We start from the raw sequence: 19,055 nt of genomic DNA, 5'->3' as shown, positions 1-19,055 counted from the left end.
AATTACTAAATAAGTGACACAGCTCATCCGTTCTCCTTTTCACTTTTTATTACTATATCGTCACAGTCAATTTTCTTTATCTGCAATGGATTTTGGTATTGGTACTTCTCGCTTAGACAGAAAGAAGACGAAATTCTATTCGTTTACATGGTTTTATTTTTGTAAACATTAAAATTGTCTTTCCTCAAAGAAAGAGTTTATCAAGAAAAAAAATTCAGCGTCTCTAACTGTCATACACCATAGAAAAAAAGGCAGTGACTTGTATAATGTGCCATACTGGAAATATACAAAGAAAAATACTACAGAATATGGCAATATTAAAAATATTACTCAAACATAAAATAATATATTAATCGACAATTTTAGACATAAAAAACAAAACAAAAAATTCAAAGTGCTCAGTAATTTCCAGGGAGTTATATATATTATAAGCACTCTGGAAACAGTCAAAAGCTGCTGCATGCAAGATTTGTTTAGCTTTAGACAACAAAATAATCAAGATATAAACTTTTTTTAATCAACATCAACAGTACATACAACACTTACAAACAAGGAATGTTGGACGGTGTTTACAAACACTATGTGCCCCTTTGTCCAAGATTTCGGTTTTGTAATACTTGTGCCCACCTATTTTACAATTGAGAAAATGTTTGAAGCTTAGATAACTACCAATCTTTATAAAATCTAACAGACTACATAGTGTCTGAAATACTATTTATAGAATATAGACATTACTGAAATAGCAAGTGCCTATAACATTATCATCCTAGAATCATCATGCTTTCCCATTTCATTGAGTTACTTAATTCTCTTTATTTGCAAACACATCTATGTTCTTTCTTTTAGAATTGGTTTTAATATTTATTCATAAATAGGCACAGAATAATTTAAAAAGCCAAACTGCATCTGATAAATTTACAAGTCTTTGCCTTCTTTAATTTCATGCCACCCACGCAACATTTAGTTTTTAGTATATATTACAGCTTTCTTTTACATCAGAAAACTTTAGTCTTTAAGAGGGTGAGACTTGTGGGTCACCTTAATACTTTGTCATCATATGAGTCTTAGCCCGGCGTTGCCAAATATGATCGTCTTTTTAATCAGAAGTCCTTCTTAATATTTTGAGCCGATAATAAAAAGCTTATACCATGGTATTTAAGTTGTCCATCATCTGAATCCTTGATGCCCCAGAGCCAAAATGCCCATTCACGTTCTGCCTTCAAGAGGTTAGCAACAGTTTTGGGGATGGGAATCTGGCACCCAAAGGTGCTGCTTTGCGCACAGGTGAATTCCCCTTCAGACAGGTCGAGTTTATTTTCTTTAAAGTTCACTTTAAGTGCATGGGAAGAGTCTTAAAAAGGTAAAGTGTCCAGAAAAAGTTTGTCGATTATTGCTGGAGGTGGCACCAAATCTTCTAGTTTCAGGTAGAAAATGCGTTGCAGCCCCTGTGTGCAAAGGGTGCGAAGTTCAGGGAGCTTCCCCAAGAGTTTGGACAAATAATTGGGGCGATTCAAACCTCCGTTATTGAAAGTCACATGGTCTTTGAGACAATTTACAATCTTGTTCTGAAGTTCTTCCACCCTCTTGGGTTCCTTTAGCCCGTGCCTCTCTGCAAAAGACAAGGATGCAGGACATCACAGGTTTGACAATGTGGATACCAGAACAGGGCAAATGGTCTGTGTAGTGATGTTGAAACACCAAACACAAGAAGGTAGAGCTGTACTGACCTGTTACCATAGCCAGGGCAGCGATGCATGAGAAGGCAGATATGTCGATGTTCATATTTTGCAAGTTGGAGGAGAATTCAACAATGGAATCAATCCATTCTCCAAAGCCACGGACACATTGCAACCTGTGCAGGACCACCCCATTGCAAAAGATAAGCTTGCCCTCCACTGGGCTGGACCTGCAATTAATACAACGGGAGGGGGGGTGAAGGCGAGAAAGAGAAAAGGGGGAAAAATAAAAGATAAGCTAAACAACTAATTACGCGAAGAGCAATAAATGGAGGATTTAAGAGGCACCTAATTACCCGGGAGTTAATAAAACGCAGATCAGTGGACCATGAAAGGATTTGATTTCATAATAATCCAGAAGTTGCCTTTTGAATTTTGGACATTTACCTGTATGCTAGCCGCAGCACAAACAGTTCCAAGAAAGCGGATTCGAAGAGGAGGTCCTGGTCTGGTTTAGAAAGGTCAGTGAAACCAGGGATTTTTTCTGCCCATCCTCGGATGATCTCCATGGAGCCGGTCAAGAGATCATAAAACTGCTGGATATGCTGAGTGTCATCTCCACTCATCTGGTAGTCAGGGTTAGCCTGGAACTGGAATTTCATTTTAAAAAGCACTTAATGAGGTTCTCTAAAATATATAACCCGTGAAATTGCTAACCCCATTTCTAGTAGGGGAGCCAGGTTTTTATAACAATTAAACCTCTCTCTGACCAGTAAGGAAATTAGATGTTCCAGGGCAATTAATTCAATTAGGGATGGCGCTATGAGGTCGTTGCTTTGAATATGTAAATTGCCATTTCTATACAGACTAAACAGAGGGTCACCCTGCATTGAGAAGCGTTCACTCTTATCTACACAACACAATTAGCAAGTTAGTATTCATGCCAGTCCCAGTGTTAGCCTCCTGGAAAGCCTGGTAACCCCTTAATAAAAATTATAGCACTGGATGTATTTTAATAACCCCCCTTTCATTAGCTCCTATATTTCCGCGCAGCTGGAATAACACACAATATTCTTGCTATGCTCCTGCCTCACTCCGAGTCCAGTTTGCCCCAGGATCACTACTCAGTGCATGGACTACCAGCACTCGGGTGTGTAGAAGCTGAAAAGCAGGTGCTCAGAGTATACAGGAGTGCGTGACAATGTCACGAGAGTCCCGAAACTCTGTGGAACAAATGGGACCGACATCTGCAGCGTGTAGTGAGTGAAGGGGGGTTGGTTATAGTCTCTCTCTCTCTCTCTCTCTCTTTCTGCATATGGGCATGTGTGTGCGTGTTTGCAGCTATGTCTGTATGTTAATATTGTCTCCAGCTTACCCTGGAATAGTCCAGGCTGCTCATAGCCGGGTTGGAGTCGACATGGGCTCTCACCAGGGCACTGATCAGACTCACCGGGGGAGAGGGGGGAGAGGGCTCCTGGGGGCTCTTCGGTTTGGATGGTAAGCGACCCCTTCGGCCTTTTAAACTGTCTGTGCGTACCACTGCGAAAGAAAAGGATGTTCAGCGTTCCTTCCCCTCACATATAACACACGAGAGTGAAACACACAGCCCCTCCCCCCTCCGCTAAAGGTACCTAGGCCTCGTGTGTATACATCGCCAAGGCTGCAAAGAGCTACACCCGAGAAGGGTAAAAAATGCTGCTTTATTTTATTTCTTATTCCAAGGGGATCCTATTTAAATAAAAATCTGTATGGCTCTCAGGGAATCAGAGATCATTCTCCCAGCTGAGGCCTGACACAAAGAAATTCTGGGGTGGGCGGAGAGGGAACAGAAAGTATGTGTGGGGGAGGGTGTATCTGAGAGGAAAGAAGAGGGTGTATCCGTGGGTCGCTGAAGACCTACCTTCTTTGACCATGCCAACTGCAAGGCACTTTTGAAACCGACAATACTGACAGCGATTTCTGCGGCGTTTGTCAACTGGGCAGTTTTTATTTGCTAAACACACGTATTTTGCGTTTTTCTGGACAGTGCGCTACACAGAGAGAAGGAAATGACAAATTATTTGTTACTTTCCATTAAATTCTGCAGCCCCCAACTGATCAAGTTAAAGTGTCTCCATGGCTGGGATTCCCCCCTCCCCTTCCTTTTTTTTTCCAGGGCATTTAACAGAAGAAAATTGATAGCGTTAACATTTGAGCTAACCTTGCAGCTCCTAGCAGTGTTTTATATGCCAAGAGAAGGAGAAGGAGACGCTCAGTAAATACAAATCCGTGGGCATTCATATTATTTACATTCCTTGGAGACCTTCTCTATTTAAAATGATAAGATTATTCAATCAGGATGGTGAAATAAAGAGATCACTTAATTTTACCATAGGGAATTCTGTTCCACTTGGTTAGCTTAGACACGGTTCTCTGTCCTAACCAATTTCAATCTGAAGGGGAAGGCAGCTTCTAGCACATGCAAATGCCTCCTGTTCAACTCCTGCACGCAACTTCTCGCCAAGGACCTGCAGCCATTTGGGGCCGGCACCAAGGACCTCAGTGTGTCTTGGCCCATTGCAGCGGGGAGTTTTGCAAAAAACGACCTCGGGCTTAGAGGAGCACAAGGCGCTGTTATTTGCAAACATTTGCTCTCCTTTCCTGCTAGCTCCTTCTGTGGTTGCGGTTCTCCCCTCCCTCCCAGTGGGATCTGCGCCTGAGCTCTTTGGCCAGGCTGTTGCTTTGCATTTGTATGGGTGAGCGCAGGAGGGGGATCCCTTTGGAGTGTGTGAATTAACTCTTTCCCCAACCCTCCCCACGCGCTCTCAGCACCTCCAGCTCACCTTGAAGAACCCTTTGCAGCCCTCACAGGTGCGCACTCCGTAGTGCTGGCAGGCCGCGTTGTCCCCGCACACTGCACAGAGGCCCTCGTTGGATGGAGATCCCCGGGAGGGAGGGGATGGCACCTGGGTGTCCAGCAGCTGGGAAGCATGGCCAATCTGTAGCCCTGGGAAGCCCATGGATGCCTGTTTGCGGATGGGATTGGGCACTGCAAATGTCTGGCCATCGACTACATGGTGGGCCCCGGATGGCTCTGGGTTCATGGGCACGTGGAGGGGCCCGTCAAATCGCATCTGGCAGCTGGACACTGGGGTTCCTGGGGGTGATTGCTTAAATGAGAATAAGGAGAGCCTGGACACTGGCGTTTTCCTCTGCTCGATCATGTGGGTGGTGGCCACGTAATTCTGGTGGAAGTTGTGGAGGGAGCCAGGGTCGTCCCACATGGGGCTGTGCTGCACCTGGAAGCCGGGGGTGGTGGGAGTCGGGGGCGACGAAGGCTTGTAGTAAACGGAGCCTGAATGAGGCATCATCTCCTCCGACTGGGGGGGGAGGTGGTTGTGTTGCTGGTAGCTGTGCATCTGAATGTCTTCCACTTTAATAGAGGACTGCTGTCCGGACAGGGGCATTTGGTACAAGCAAGGTGGCTTCACGTCGTAGCTTGTGCTGTAGTTGTCCATAAAGGTACTGAAGCTGGGGAGAGAAGTGGTGGCAGTGATTTCAGTGTTGGTGAGGTCCATGCTAAACTTGACAAACTCTGGAGTTAAGAAATCGGAGCTGTATTCTCCTGAAGAGTGGTAACTGTAGCTCTGGGAAGCTGGGCTGGCTCCTTGAGGCGATGACCCATACTGAGCCTGAACACAGGGCATGGCTGGAAATGAAACAGTGTAATATATACTCAGCCTGGTCAACTGCATACTTTCTCCCCTGCTTTGTACACCTGCTTTCTACAACACTGCGGGCCACATTAGGAAGCCGCACACACTTCTTATTGCGCAAAGAAAACGTGTTCACAGGGGAAAAAAAGAGATTACACTAAAGTACATAGAGCTCTGATGTTTGTGAATGTTTAAAGTGCATAGTGTACCCCCAAAATGTCTTTCAGTCCCCCACAAACAGACCGAATGAGCACCAGTCGCTTTATTTCTGTGTACAATGATATTTTCAGCTAGTTCATTTGTAAAGAAACACGATGAAGTGAGTTGCACAATGTGAAGTTGTTTGGAACACATCTACGCACGTGTCTTACTTATGTTACTTGGCTTTCAGTGTGAAGTTGTTTCTTTTGAATATTAAAGAAATTAAGCTCACAAACCTTCAGCCGAGTTACAGGCGTTTTCGAGGGAATTAAAGGTGGACAGTGTCGGAATTCAATGGAGGCAAAGTTTCCAAGATTTTAGAAAATCAGTGAGGACTCCAGACTGCCCAGTACGCTCTCTGAAACAGACACAATAGACTTTATGTTCAGATTTGCTAAGGATTGATTTGAAACAAATGTATCACAAAACCATGAGCTTCTCTAGGACAAAGCTTGCCTGTTTTAGTAAGAGAGATGGTGCGGCCTTTTAATAAAGAAATCAGATTTAAAATAGTTTAAGAAAAGAGCTAGTCAGAGCTAATATGAAATGTTGTCCTTATGGCATTTTGGCATATAAACTACTTCCCCCAATGAGTTATTATCGGGAAGAAAACTTACTGAAAGCAGGTTGTTATTTACATTATTATTTTTAATTATTTTGTTCTATTATTTCTACGGGGGGAATTGATTTGATTTCTAACACCTATCCCCTCCCCAAATAACATCCGAGTCCATTTATTGAAGAATAAAAGGGGGAAGGCACATTTTTGCACCTTCCCTTGAAAGTCCCTAAAATCCAAATGTGACTTTTTAACGACAGCTCTAAAAAGGGGCATAAATGACAACAAACCACGTTAAATAAGGTAACTAGACAATCAAAGAAGCCAAAGGAGTTTTAGATGAAAGAAACCTGGTTAACAGAGGTGTAAAATGCTTTTAGTGGATGCACTGACCCAGGGAAATCTTAATTAACAATAAATGAACGCCGTCGAATATATTTTCGCTTTGTTTTGTAAATATGCACAACTAAAGTTAAAAGGGGACATGTGAAATAAACAGAACTCGCAGCTCCTTTAAGCAGGAGTGACTTTAAACCCCCACCAATACTATTTGCTTCATAGTGTGACACCTTACACATGTAATACATTACCAGTTGTACAGCCACAAACTTAATATTTACCCTACCAGGTGAAACAAACCACGCTAACATCCCTAAAATCTCCAGACTTCATTGATACCACAGACAGCGACTACGCATCTTCAATCTAACTCCAATTGATCAAAATATTCACTCCTTTCTCTTCCGCGTTCTGCTAATTAACGTCTGGCATGACAGCTTGCTCTGTTGATGGTCAGTATACACTAAGTAAATAGGGTGGGGGGGCGAAGGATCACCGCCGAAAAGAATAACTACGCTAGATGAAACAAGCAGGTAGCCTTGCAAGCCCCCCCCCCCCCCCCCTAGACAAGCTTATAACACGCACACGGCAGCAATACATATCAAAGGCAACTAAGTGATAGGACACCACAGAACTCTACAGAGCTGCCTATAACACCAGCACCGCTTGCTAGCCTTGGAGATGGAGAAAGAAAAATGTTCCCAAGCAACACATACGCTGAAGAACTTTTCTCCTGCTATGTAACCGTGGAAGTTCAGGTCCCAGCTACACACGTTTACCTTAACAGCCCAACTTCGACACCCTATGTCCCCCAAACAGGTGAAAGTTACAGCAGAAAGTCAGGGGCATATTCTTGCACCAAAGTTGATTTCACGTTAGCATCTTTTACAGAACCAGATCCGAGACTCACTGAGTGATGAATTAACTGACTGACACTTTGGAAATACAGTATGGAAAAAGGTTGCATTTGAAAGCCACACACAAAATAGTTTAACGCCTCCTATTTCCATCTACCCTCCCAGCCCCCTCCACTGGAGTCCATATTGAAGATTGAGGGCATCCTGCAGATGGCTGTAAATCAACGACAAGATTAAATAGGGGAATTTTACAAAAATCAATACTCACTTGTTAGCAATGTCTTTTTCATTCATTCAACCGTCTGAACAACAGTTTCCCAAGGGCAGATCGGCGGACAAAACAACCGATGACAGAGCACTTGCTAGTTATTCTCTGTTGGGAAGTACAGTACTAGTAAAGCACAGTGCGAGCAAGCCGGACAGACTGGCCCTTCCCTCCAATGTGCCTTTGTTTATGTGGGCTCCGTATTCCACAGCCAACATGCACCTAAAGTCTCCAAGCGTCAGTGCACGTCAGTGCTGCCCGCCCAATCAGCCATCCGAGGGGCTGGATCTCTCTGCACAGTTGGCCAGTTCTTGCTTTGGTAAATTTCCGACGTGACATCACCAAGAGTGCAGATTTTAAGGTGGGAACAAGCTCCCTCGGTTCACCTTGTTACAGCTTTTCCAAAATAGGTGTAACCCCCCCCTCGCACGTACACCCCCCTAGATGTGCAAGACTGTAAACAAAGAACTAGATTCCCTCCACCCCCCACGCCGTGGCATAAACCTTAGAGGATCTCTCTGCGGCTCTCCGCACGCAGGCACACTGTATAATAACGTGTGCTGCTCTGCCTGCGTGGGGTCTGCTAAGTTGTGTGTCTATACCACAGTACGGTACGGGGATTTTTCTTGCATACGTACATACATACGGACATCGCTACTTTCATGCATTTTCTAGATACAGTTTTTTCCCCTTCTTTGTGACCCATGGAAGCATTTTCTACAGGCTAGAAATGAGGACCCCCCCTTTCCCCCCCCAAAAAAACAGCAGCGCCTGTTAGCACCAGATTCACTCTCTCCAGGCCTGTCTGATAGAATGTTTTATTACGCGGCGCAGAGCAATCGTCACCGTATAAAATCGGAGTCCGCCGGTGCCTTGAAATCATCCTTCTCTCAAAACCATACAACTTCACGCAACAAGTTGTCCAATTGTCAGGAAGGTGGTGGGGCGGTTGGTTTACATCCCACAGCACCACTTAAAAGTGCTAATTAAAGGCGTTGGAAATAAATGTTTGTTTTGGGAGGAAAGTTCCTGTCCCGCCGCGGACACCGTTTCTTTCCGTACGCGGGGAATAAAGAACCCGATTGTACGGAGTTATACGCATTATACTTTAACTTATGCAATGTAAAAGCATGGCTGTCAATACCTCTGTGCTCTACTGAGAGAAAAAGTGCAGAGCAAGGGTGACGGTGGGGGTGCCCTTTACTCAGACCAGGGTAATACTAGAAGCTGTCACACAGCCTTGTCTCTGCTTTGCATGCTAATCCACTGAAATAGGCTCGGAGTGGGCACTCCAGCTCTCAGAAAGGAAAGGAAGGCGCGCAGAAAATGCCTACTAAGAAGAGAAGTACTTGCCCGTACGTAACAGGAACAATTATAGGGACCCAGCAAGAGCCACACCTGCCCCCACCTCCCCTTCTGCCGGAGGAAAGCTGGCTCTCGACTTGAGGGTATGACCTGTGCTTCATGTTTTATCCCCTTTTCCTGCAGGGCATGGCCCCTTCGGAGACAGTCCGGGTGTCCCCGCCCAGCCCCTGCCCTGTGGGGTTTTAGTCACGCTCCAGAGAAGCACCTCATCTATCCTGGTTCCCCGGACGACTGCAGCATCTGACCTCCCTGTACGGGGGTTCAAAGCTCTATTAAGCTGACGGCCACGGTGCAGGGAAGCAGCTCCCTTTGGATGGCTTTATCCGCCTCTCATCAGCGGGAAGGAGCTTGCCCTGCTACAGCCCCTCTAGCCCTCTTTGCAGCCAGGACGCGTGCCTGCGCTGGGGGCCCCCTTCCCCTTGGCCGTCACGGGAGCTATGTTTGGCAGCGCTATAAATAGCCCCGGGCGCCCCAGGCGCGCCGAGCGAGGGGAACCTGAGGCAGCCACCTTAAGCTCTACGGCGGCGGCAGCCTGGGCTAGCCGCAGACGGGGGGGGCGGCTCATTAGCATGAACGCAGCAGCGTCAGCCGCCGCCCGCGGGCTGAAGCGAACGAAAGGGAAAAAGTGAGAGTTGGGCGGGGCGGCGCGTGACGCAAGGGGACGCCGCTATTGACGCAACCAGCCGGCTGCGCCAAAAATAGCAGCTGCTTGGCCGGCTCCCTGCTCCATTGCAGTGGCGGGAGCCGCTTATAGCCCGAGAGTGGGCGGGGCTATTTTAAGTATCCCCGGGCGGAAGCTCGCGAGCCCCCAAGGCTCGGTGCCCGCGGGCTCCCGGGTTGCCAGTGGGAGTCACTGGTTAAAAGCCACCCCAAAACGGGAAGGACCCTCGTTCAAAAGGGACTTTCTGCAAAGTTCCTTAGGGGCTGTGTGCTTGGGACCTTAGCAATCCGAGACAGGGTGTGCTACTGGCACTAGGATACTAGCTCCTCTCTTTCACCAACAGCAGTTGGTCGGATACATGATATTGCCTCACGCACCTGCCTTGTCTCTCTGATACACTGCGACAGACATGGCTACACCAGCACTGCAAGTAACTATGAAAGAAGGAGAGGTGGGGGGTTTTTAAGCAATGTGTCTGCCATTGTCAAAACTCTTATTTATTAAAAGCTCCCCTGAGCCACTGTACTTCAAAGGAGCTCACAAGTGTATCGCACCCCCTCTCCCCACTGTAGTGTTTTGTGTTAGCTCTTCTTAATGGCAGTGGCAACTGTGCAACGTTGCGAGTTCCCCATGATTTCTTGCAGGTAAGGATGATGATCTGTCTACTGGTTTTATGTAGACATATTGAATCCCTATCACTCTCATTCCTAAAATACAAGAGAAGCAAGTTTCTAAGAGGACAATTACTTTCCAGAAAGACTTGGAAGGTACTGTTTTAACCCATGCAAAAAAAATTACTGAAAGTTCTCCTCACCGCTCTGTACCAAAATTACACCTCTACTTGACATCTTTGGGTCTTCTTTTTGCCTCTGGAAGGGATATCAGTAGTTGTGACAAAATGGGCTTCAGCTACTCCTATGCTAAGTAGGAATCCTGATGTCCAACAGCCAGATGTGTTAACACACGCACACAGCGTGTGAAGAAGTTTAAACCACCACCAAAGTGGTGGAAGTACAGCAGCAGCAGTCCAATCAGAACCATCAGCCACTGCAGTTCAGGGATCCCACCAGTAGGAGGCTAGACTTCACAATCAATACAAAACTGCACCTAGACAACCTGGGCAGTGGTGGGGTAGTTGTGTTGGGCGCAGGATATTAATGATACAAGGTGGATAAAGGAGTATTATTTACTGGACCAGTTTCTGCTGGTGAGATAGACAAACATTTGAGAAGCCCCGTGTAAGTGCAAATGCTTGTCCCTCTCACCAGCAGAAGTTGGTCCAATAAACAATATTACCTCACCCACCTTGTCTCCCTAGTACAGAATGGCATATGGATCTGAAACAGCAGCATAGAAACCATCACTATAACAACTTGTGTATTGCTTCAAGCCTTTAAATAATTTCTAAATAAATTGGCATGGTGCTCTCTCTATTTTGGGACAGATTCCTAGAATCTAACTCCTCAGAAGGAAGAGGTTTTATGTCCACATAAATGCCATCTGAAGTAGTGGCTTTTTAATCACCTAACAAAATTCAAATCAGGTTTGGAAAACCAAAGACATATTTTTTAAAACAATAAAACAAGAGGATTCCTGACTGTAGAAAGTGTGTGTGTGTACACGTACGTACACCCACACCCAATTGAGCAATAGCTATAAACAGTAAAACAATGGGCTAAATGTAAGTGATTTCCCCATGCTAAAAATGACTCCAGCTGTTCAAAATGGTGTATACAGAGGAACCATGATGTGGCAGTTTGACAGGAAGTACAGTCTTTTTTTAGGCCCAAAGCCTAATGACTAACCTTATAAAGATTTTTAGTCAAATGGGAAGACTTCATACAGTTCTTAAAAAACACGGTATCTGTATTTCTAAATATTATTCCATTGCTGCCATCTTCTTGAAAAAAATACAGAGGGGAATAAAAATATGAAAATTATTGGCCTTTGTCCTTTTAAAATAAATGAAAAGTTCTACAGAGCCTAAGCAAAATTAAAACTTTGATTTTCAAAAATAGCAAATATGTTTTTAAGAAGAATAGACTGATGGCAGTGATGTTTTCACTGTGTCTTTTCTCCTCAGACCAATAACATTTCAACAATGAGGGTTGTTTTTTGTTGACACTGTGTTCCCTCCCTCCTCTAAATCCACAATTTATGCCATCTTTTAAAAAATTAAAGTAACATTTTTAGAATAATAGATCAGTGGTCTTATTGCTCTGATAACTTTGAAAATTTGACCATGAAAATAAGCAGAAGACCAGTAGTTATATGTGCATTTTTATAATAATTATATACCACTGTGTTAAAAATCTAAAAAGAAAGGCCACTCTAGGGAACTCAATTATAATATTTTATTGTATATATTTCACATAATCTGTATATACATTTAAAATACATCACAATTTAGAAATTAAACCGTAACCAGGGAACTTTTAATTAAATGGTTAATAAAGGCTTGCATGAAATAGTATTTTCCCTCATCTCAAAAACGTATGAAACACTGTATATGCATTACCCTATTGATGTCAATGGTAAAACTCTCTGTGACTTCAGTGGGATCAATGACAGGAACAGAATTTTGAAAAAAGCAAAAACTTAATTCACGGAGTAAAGTTACATAGAGTGAAAGTAAGAGCACTACCTTTTCATTAAAACCACTTTAGGAATCTGTTTTAAAAGGCAACATAACAATCACTTTAAACAGTGTAGTGATGTACCACACTTGGAGTTAGGAGCAAAGAGAGGTAGCTTGACTTTGGCAGTAGTTTCATAATAAAAATTTGTCCCATATATTGAATTCTTGAGAGAATGCGACTTCTGAGAATTGCTGTGTGTCTTCAAATTGAGTTTTCTGCTGCAATCAAGTCTGTATATTTAAAAATAAAAAAAAAAAACCACACAAATCAGTTTATTTCATTGTTTTTCACTGACAGTTTAAGAATAAGGAAAGTTGGTATTTCTGTAATATGTATGATCCAGATCTTTGGCAATTTGCATGCAATTTTCTTTTCTGCCTTGTTTTTGACTTGTTGAAAACGATTATATTCTTCTATTATGAATGTAAATAGACTAAAACTAACAAAAATTGACTTAGGAAAAAAAACATCTTTAGGATTATATGTAAATATAATCAGTTTAGAATGAACTGAACAAAAAGAACTTTACAGAGAAATATTTTAAAAGAACCCCCCCTATTTTTAATGTATACAATAGACATTCTTTCAGAGTAGCAGCCGTGTTAGTCTGTATCCGCAAAAAGAACAGGAGTACTTGTGCATTCTAACGCATCTAAAATATTAAGAGGATACTTACATACAAGTCCAAAATTACTCATAAACATGCAATCTGTATCAATCAATAATTATTCCATTATACTGTGTCTAAACTGAGAATGCTTTCAATTTAAGAGTTAAAAATATTTTTATATTACATATTGTAAATATGGCACCTGACATATGAACATGAGGCCCAAACTGCTTGCTTTACCTCAGATATCTAGTCCCACTGAAATAAAGGGAAATAATGCAAATAAGTTTCATAGCATGTGATTTAAGTTCTTAACTATAGATTTGTTGAGTAAGTCTCACTGAAACCCTGTGTTATGGTAAAGTGACCACAAGTAAAGTTAGTGAAAATTCACATGTACAACAATATTTTAAGTTTCATCTTCAGAATCTCTTTCTAAAACATGTTTGCTTTTTCTAATGATCCTTTATTTCAACAGATATCCATTAAATAGTTGAAAATTCCAACTTGAAATAAAATATAGGATTTAGTTATTCTCACCTGAAATTATAACCGGTTTACTGTAGTTCAATCTCACTTATGTTCAGCAGAATAACCTTAGACTACTTCAGTAGGCCAATCTACCATTTGAATGAAAGTCACATTGAATTACAAAACTAAAAGTATGACTAGTTTGTAATACGATGAATAGTGTATATTTCAATGGTTAGCCCACACCATAGTTTTAAGAGAAATAACATATAGCGAAGACCCTTATCATGATAAGTAATACATCTAATTATCATATCCTTAGAATAGATGTAATATAAATTTCATTGCTCACTTAAAAGTTCTAAAGTTAACAGCATAAACTTGAAGTTGAGTAATTAAGTAATCCTTATATAGACACTTATTAAAGTATTTATACATATTATCTTAAATCTACATCTATCATTTTGCCAATTAAAATTAGGACTTTAATTGCAATTAAGTAATTTAATTGCCAATTGAACAGCAAAATTGCTAAGTGACTAATTTTAATGCCTATTTTAATTACCAATCATGACTGGGGAGGGAGCTAATCAAGCAGTATCAGAGTAATAATGTGAAAAAAGGGAGAACAAACATTCAAGACTACATGCTTTAAAAAAGAACCTTACATTAAATAAATGCAAACACAATTTTATAAAATATAGTGAAATGCTGTATTTTGGTATCTAAATACAAGAACACAATTAAAACAACTGTCAATCTGATAAAGTATTAAATAGGAAGTGCACTTTTACATTATATATTTACATGATAGTCCCACTAAAACAGGATAAACTAAAAACTGTATATCAATGTGAGATTGTCTATACATGCTTGTAACTTAATAGATTGAACCGTTTTAGAAGAGGTGTACTGGTCACTTTCATTTTAAAAAGTCACTTTTTATTACTAAAGATGGGAGACAATCTCTCCACCATTATACACAAAGAAGTACTATAGTACTACTATACAAATCAGACGCACACTTTCAAATGTGGGGAGCAGCATAATGTTGATTTTCTCTAAAGTTTGTCACATATTGCTATAGCTCTTACATCAAAATGAGAAGCAAAAGTGCAAAATATTTTAATACATCAGAGAATGATAAACAGCTGTGGTTGTAATGCAATCAGAATTACGCTATAAGGAAATTAATGCATTTAGGATCCACAATATGTGATGTTTGAATTTTTTCAAATTCCCTCTCCTTTCCTTCCCCAGATGAAGTATATGCACCATTATGTAATCAATGTTCCAGTCAGTTGGCAATTTAAGAGATAAGAATGTGAATAATGAATCCTTTTTGGCATTGAAGTCCAAATTTTAGAAGGCCCATATCTAAACAAATACTTTAAAATCCAATGTTTTACCAATCACTAACAATGTGATTCCCTCCCCAGGTCATTAGAATAATGGTGACAGGTTCAAATGCAGTTCAATCCTTCTATAGGGCTAATTTTGGCAATCAGCCACATAGACCTTGACTCCACAGTCCTTACTCAGCCAAAGCTCCCCACTGACTTTAATGAGGACCTTTATCTGAGTTTAGGACTACAGGATTAAGTTAAAATTATAATGGATGTTACCTAGGACTTTAAAACAGTAATTCTGCACAAGTCATTTGTGGGAGTGGGACATGCATGAACAGAATCAGTTCATAGAGAACAAAACAAACAAACAAACAAAAACCACAGAACTAATGCCTGTAGAAGAGGTTTGCATTTTTTAAAAGTGAAAATGAGTAAAAACAAAAATCATAGAGACTCATAGCAATGTAGGTCCCCTCAAAGGGACCTTTATAATTCTGTGCAGAATTATTTGTTTGTTTTTAAAAGTTCTCAATCAGGCAGAGTTGTATAAGGAAGACAGTAGTTGTATAAGGAACACAATAACTGATTAAATCACAACACAGTGACACTTGCCCCCTATGTACTTGCCACAATATTCATCCATTGGAAATCCTGTTAAATACAAGAAGCATTAACAGAATACCATTTTTTTCTAAGCATGTTCTGATCAAAATGTTTTTTGTTTGTTTGTTTGTTTTAAGTCAAACGAGTTATTTTATGCGGTTTGATAATCTTGGCTCTACAGCATTTTTTATCCTTGCTGGCAAAATGGCAATAACTCATTGTGCCTAACATGATAAGTTATTTCATATGTGGGCAACTCAAACTTTGCCTACACATATTTAGATGGAAAGGCTTCTGTAATTATGTACTAGGAATAGGGGCTCAATTCTACTCTTTGTGCAGCCAATGGAAAAAGAATGGTGCCAGTATACTGAGAGAAAGAGTCTAGTTTTCTGTTGAGAAAAGGAAATAACTTCATGTAACAACAGAATTTTTTCACATGATACATACACACCTCCAAACATATGGTATATTAATTAAAATATGATCACATATCCTGTTTATGGTATATCTATTTTGGGGAGCATAAAACATCATTTTCTATTAGTTGACCAAATTGTTCTTACTAATGTATCAGGTTTATCCCATAATAGAAAGATATACAGTAATATTTATTATTAGTCTTACAATACCACCTAGAGGCCAGAGCTCTGTTGTTCTAAGCACTGTATAAACATATAGCAAAGAGACAGTCCCTGCCCCGAGGAACTTGCAATCTATATTGGTTACCTGTGTATAGAGTAATTTAATTTAAGATTTAAAAATATCAGTGACAGACTCAAAATGGTTATGTGACGGATTATAAATCTCTTTCCTTCTTTTATTGTATTAATTTATTTCCATCTTGAATGACATATCAGAGGGAAAGAATACAATACATTAATTAATGTAAAAGTGCCTTTGAAAAATTAACTCAGAGTTTTTCAAAGGCACTTTTACATTAATTAATGTATTGTATTCTTTCCCTCTGATATGTCATTCAAGATGGAAATAAATTAATACAATAAAAGAAGGAAAGAGATTTATAATCCGTCACATAACCATTTTGAGTCTGTCACTGATATTTTTTAATCTTAAATTATTCTATTTATACACAGGTAACCAACCATTTATAAATAAATACTCTAGAGGTTCAGGTAGGCAGGTCCTTTAGAGTCTGCTCACACTTCAAAACACTGCAACTGTGACACTAAAATAGAACACTAGAGGCTTTGTAAATTCTCTAAGGGACCAATCCAACAGCCACTGGAGGCAATAGGAGGCTTTCCATTTATTTATTTGGGGGTTGGTTTGGGACCTAAGTATTTTACATCCAAGATATATGTAACACTCAAAGTATAAGATAAACAGATGAAAGGGTACACATACCCGTTCCAGTTAGAATTGTTATCTACTTAATTTTTCTGCAAGTGCAATTCCTGCCAAAAAGTTTTAATCCATCATACTGAAGTCAAAAACTTTAGGTCATAAAAAGATAAATATGGTCCCTGATGTAAACCTGTTTGAAGTTACTGAGAAGCAACAAATTTATCAGGATCTTTTTCCCTAGTTTTTTTGGAGAATCCTAATATTTAGTTCCATAGCACCTCTCCTTTCTTCCCCATTCCTGGTCCATACTAGCACGCTGTACAAGTGTGGATAGTTTTAGATATTGGAGTGTTTATAAATAATAATGTTTTATACTTTCAAATGTTTTGAGAGATACATGTAGGCAATTTTACTGAAGACTGTGGAAGCTGTGGTTGTCCATTTTTATTGTGGACATGTTTTTATTGGGGCACGCTTCACTGTCTGAATAATTTGACAGCTGTCAAGATCCTAACATGCAAATGTTTATAGTATTTGAAATCTAGCCCCATTTGGTCACATTCTTATTATAAAAACTGTGAGTTCCATTTACTGTCTTATTGTTATATAGCATCAGGTCAAGGAATATAAATCTTACCAAGCAATTCATCTTCCTGTTCAGAGAGTCATTAAATTTCTCCCAGAACATATTTGATTGATATTCTTGGAGGTGAAAGGCTAAACGGACCATATGGCAACATGTTGCATTCCATATGTTATCTGCCCATCCGTGCTTAAGCTGCCATTAGCAACATCTGCACCCAGCAGAAATCCAGCTGTGCAGAAAACTATTGATGGAATTGTACTTGTGTAAAAAAAGCCTAGCTTAACGCCATTAAATCGAGACAGGTAGGCAGCCTGCCAGGGCGACAGAAACCTCGGTTAAGTTAAATTAGGCAAAAGCTTTATTGGAGTTTAATTTTCAACTTTAAATTCGCGGGGCTGTTTCGAGAAAAAGCAGTTACGCTTGGCTGGAAGGCCGGATCCTACCTTCGCTCCTTTACTGGGGAAGCAGGCAGGGCAGTCACGCACCCCACCCCACGATTGCTACTTTATGGGACTGCAGCTGGACTCTCTCGGAAGCCCCGCACTGGTGGAGTGGGCGTGTAGGTCAACAGAGAGTTAGGCAGCTGAAGGAGCATCGTTACACGTCCACAGCCCCGGGCAGCGCCTACGGGGGGGAAAGGGGGAGAAGCCTCCCTTTCTCGGGGGGGGGGGGGGGGCAGGGTGCTATGAGTCGAAGTTTCTGTGTGTTGCTTGCAGGACTGGTCCCCCATAAAGCGGCGCGCGCACCCCTCCCCCCGCACCTGCCTGTGACATTACCTGGCTCCTCTCTTACCTGCGCTGTCCGCCGCGCGTCCCTCCCATCCGCGCCGTGCCCCAGCCGCGCTCCCCAGGCTCAGCCCGGGCGCCACCAGAGGAGCCAGGAGGGGAGGCAGGACACTGCCAGGCGCGTCCCGGGGGCGGCGCTAGCAGCAGCGGCCGCCCCCCACTTGTCGCAGCCGGGGCCAGGAGGAGGCGAAAGCGGGGGCTGCGGCGGGGCGCTCGCTCCTCCGCGCCCCGTTCCCAGCGCCACCCAGAGCCCCACTGTCACCGCCACAAGCCCAGCGGTAGCGGACAAGAGCGTCAGCTCCCCCGTCAGCAGCGCCGCTCTCCGTGACGGCAGCGCTGCCGGATAAATAGCCCGACCCAGGCGCGGCAGGTGGGGAGATTTTCCACTGACGCCGGTGCGGAGATAGGAAACAATGGCTGGGTCAGGCGCGCTCCCCGCACGCACAGTGGGGGCCGGGCACGGAGGAGCCTCCTGCCGCTGCGGCCTGGCTCCCGGCCAGCCCGGCGCAGGGCTTCCCCCGGCGGCAGCAGGCTGGCACAGAGCTCCACCCCCAGCCTGCGCAGCTCGGGCTCTGCCCCGCCTGTGACCCCAGAGGCCTCTCTGGAGAACCCGGCATTACCCCCGTGCGACAGAAATCCCGCTCCGCCCCCACGTCTGCTCACCTCCCCTTTCCAATAGGAGACGAGCAAAGTTGCCGCAGAACTTCTCCCCCCTGGCGCTCCTTGCTCGCGGCGGCTGAGCTCGGCCGGGGAGGCCACGCGCGCTGCCGCTCCCAGCAGCGGCCCTGTGCTGCGATGTTTCGGTGAAAACACCGCAAGGGGAACTTCTAAACCCAAACCGCTTATTAAGCGAAAACCATTTCTAGGAATCCTGGGTTTTGTAAAATCTTTTCACAAGGCCGAGGTGTTGGGTCTCAGCTCCCCCCAGCAAAGTTCCTTTAATAACCACACAAGATGAGTCCTTCCCATGAAAATTCACTGGCCTCTTCTTCCTGGGGTTTCTTTACTTTGTAAAGTTTATCATGATTCATGATCAAGTAGAACTGGCATAAATGATTGTTTGAAAACAGAAGTTAGTGCATATTC

The 19,055-nt window shown here is 42.6% G+C and overlaps 1 protein-coding gene and 1 long non-coding RNA gene across 7 annotated transcripts; both read right to left on the bottom strand.

Moving 5' to 3' along the window:
* Nucleotides 1-495: 495 nt before the first annotated feature.
* Nucleotides 496-7,812, bottom strand: NR4A2 (nuclear receptor subfamily 4 group A member 2). 5 transcript variants are annotated; one of them, XM_054044853.1, is made up of 8 exons: nt 7,596-7,812; nt 5,809-5,930; nt 4,499-5,364; nt 3,577-3,706; nt 3,052-3,215; nt 2,124-2,326; nt 1,728-1,906; nt 496-1,609 (listed from the first exon to the last, which is right to left on the bottom strand). In XM_054044853.1, exons 3-8 carry the CDS (start codon nt 5,360-5,362, stop codon nt 1,353-1,355), a joined length of 1,797 nt encoding a protein of 598 aa, XP_053900828.1. In that variant the 5' UTR covers nt 5,363-5,364; nt 5,809-5,930; nt 7,596-7,812; the 3' UTR covers nt 496-1,352. The 5 variants fall into 5 exon arrangements, with proteins under 5 accessions (XP_053900828.1, XP_053900831.1, XP_053900829.1 ...); XM_054044856.1 differs by having other exon boundaries at nt 4,499-5,186; nt 7,596-7,811; XM_054044854.1 differs by lacking the exon at nt 7,596-7,812 and having other exon boundaries at nt 5,809-6,075.
* A 4,146-nt stretch (nt 7,813-11,958) lies between these two features.
* On the bottom strand, nt 11,959-18,442 carry LOC128845039 (uncharacterized). Of its 2 annotated transcripts, XR_008446604.1 has the most exons (4): nt 17,977-18,442; nt 13,408-13,487; nt 13,070-13,125; nt 11,959-12,487 (listed from the first exon to the last, which is right to left on the bottom strand). It is a non-coding gene; the product is annotated as an uncharacterized LOC128845039 (long non-coding RNA). The 2 variants fall into 2 exon arrangements; XR_008446605.1 differs by lacking the exon at nt 13,070-13,125 and having other exon boundaries at nt 17,977-18,434.
* Between the last annotated feature and the right edge of the window lie 613 nt (nt 18,443-19,055).

Source organism: Malaclemys terrapin, chromosome 11 (assembly GCF_027887155.1).
Source record: "Malaclemys terrapin pileata isolate rMalTer1 chromosome 11, rMalTer1.hap1, whole genome shotgun sequence".
Taxonomy (NCBI): Eukaryota; Metazoa; Chordata; order Testudines; family Emydidae; genus Malaclemys; species Malaclemys terrapin.
The sequence above is the reverse complement of the archived record's forward strand: the minus strand, read 5'-3'. Positions and strand labels throughout refer to the sequence as shown.

Coding starts and splice junctions, on each gene's coding strand:
- NR4A2 (XM_054044852.1), bottom strand. CDS start 5,410: ATGCAGTTGACCAGGCTGAGTATATATTACACTGTTTCATTTCCAGCC. Junction 3,216..3,576: donor AGTTGGCATGGTCAAAGAAG/GTAGGTCTTCAG, acceptor TTTCTTTCGCAG/TGGTACGCACAGACAGTTTA. Junction 1,610..1,727: donor TGCCCTGGCTATGGTAACAG/GTCAGTACAGCT, acceptor TGTCTTTTGCAG/AGAGGCACGGGCTAAAGGAA.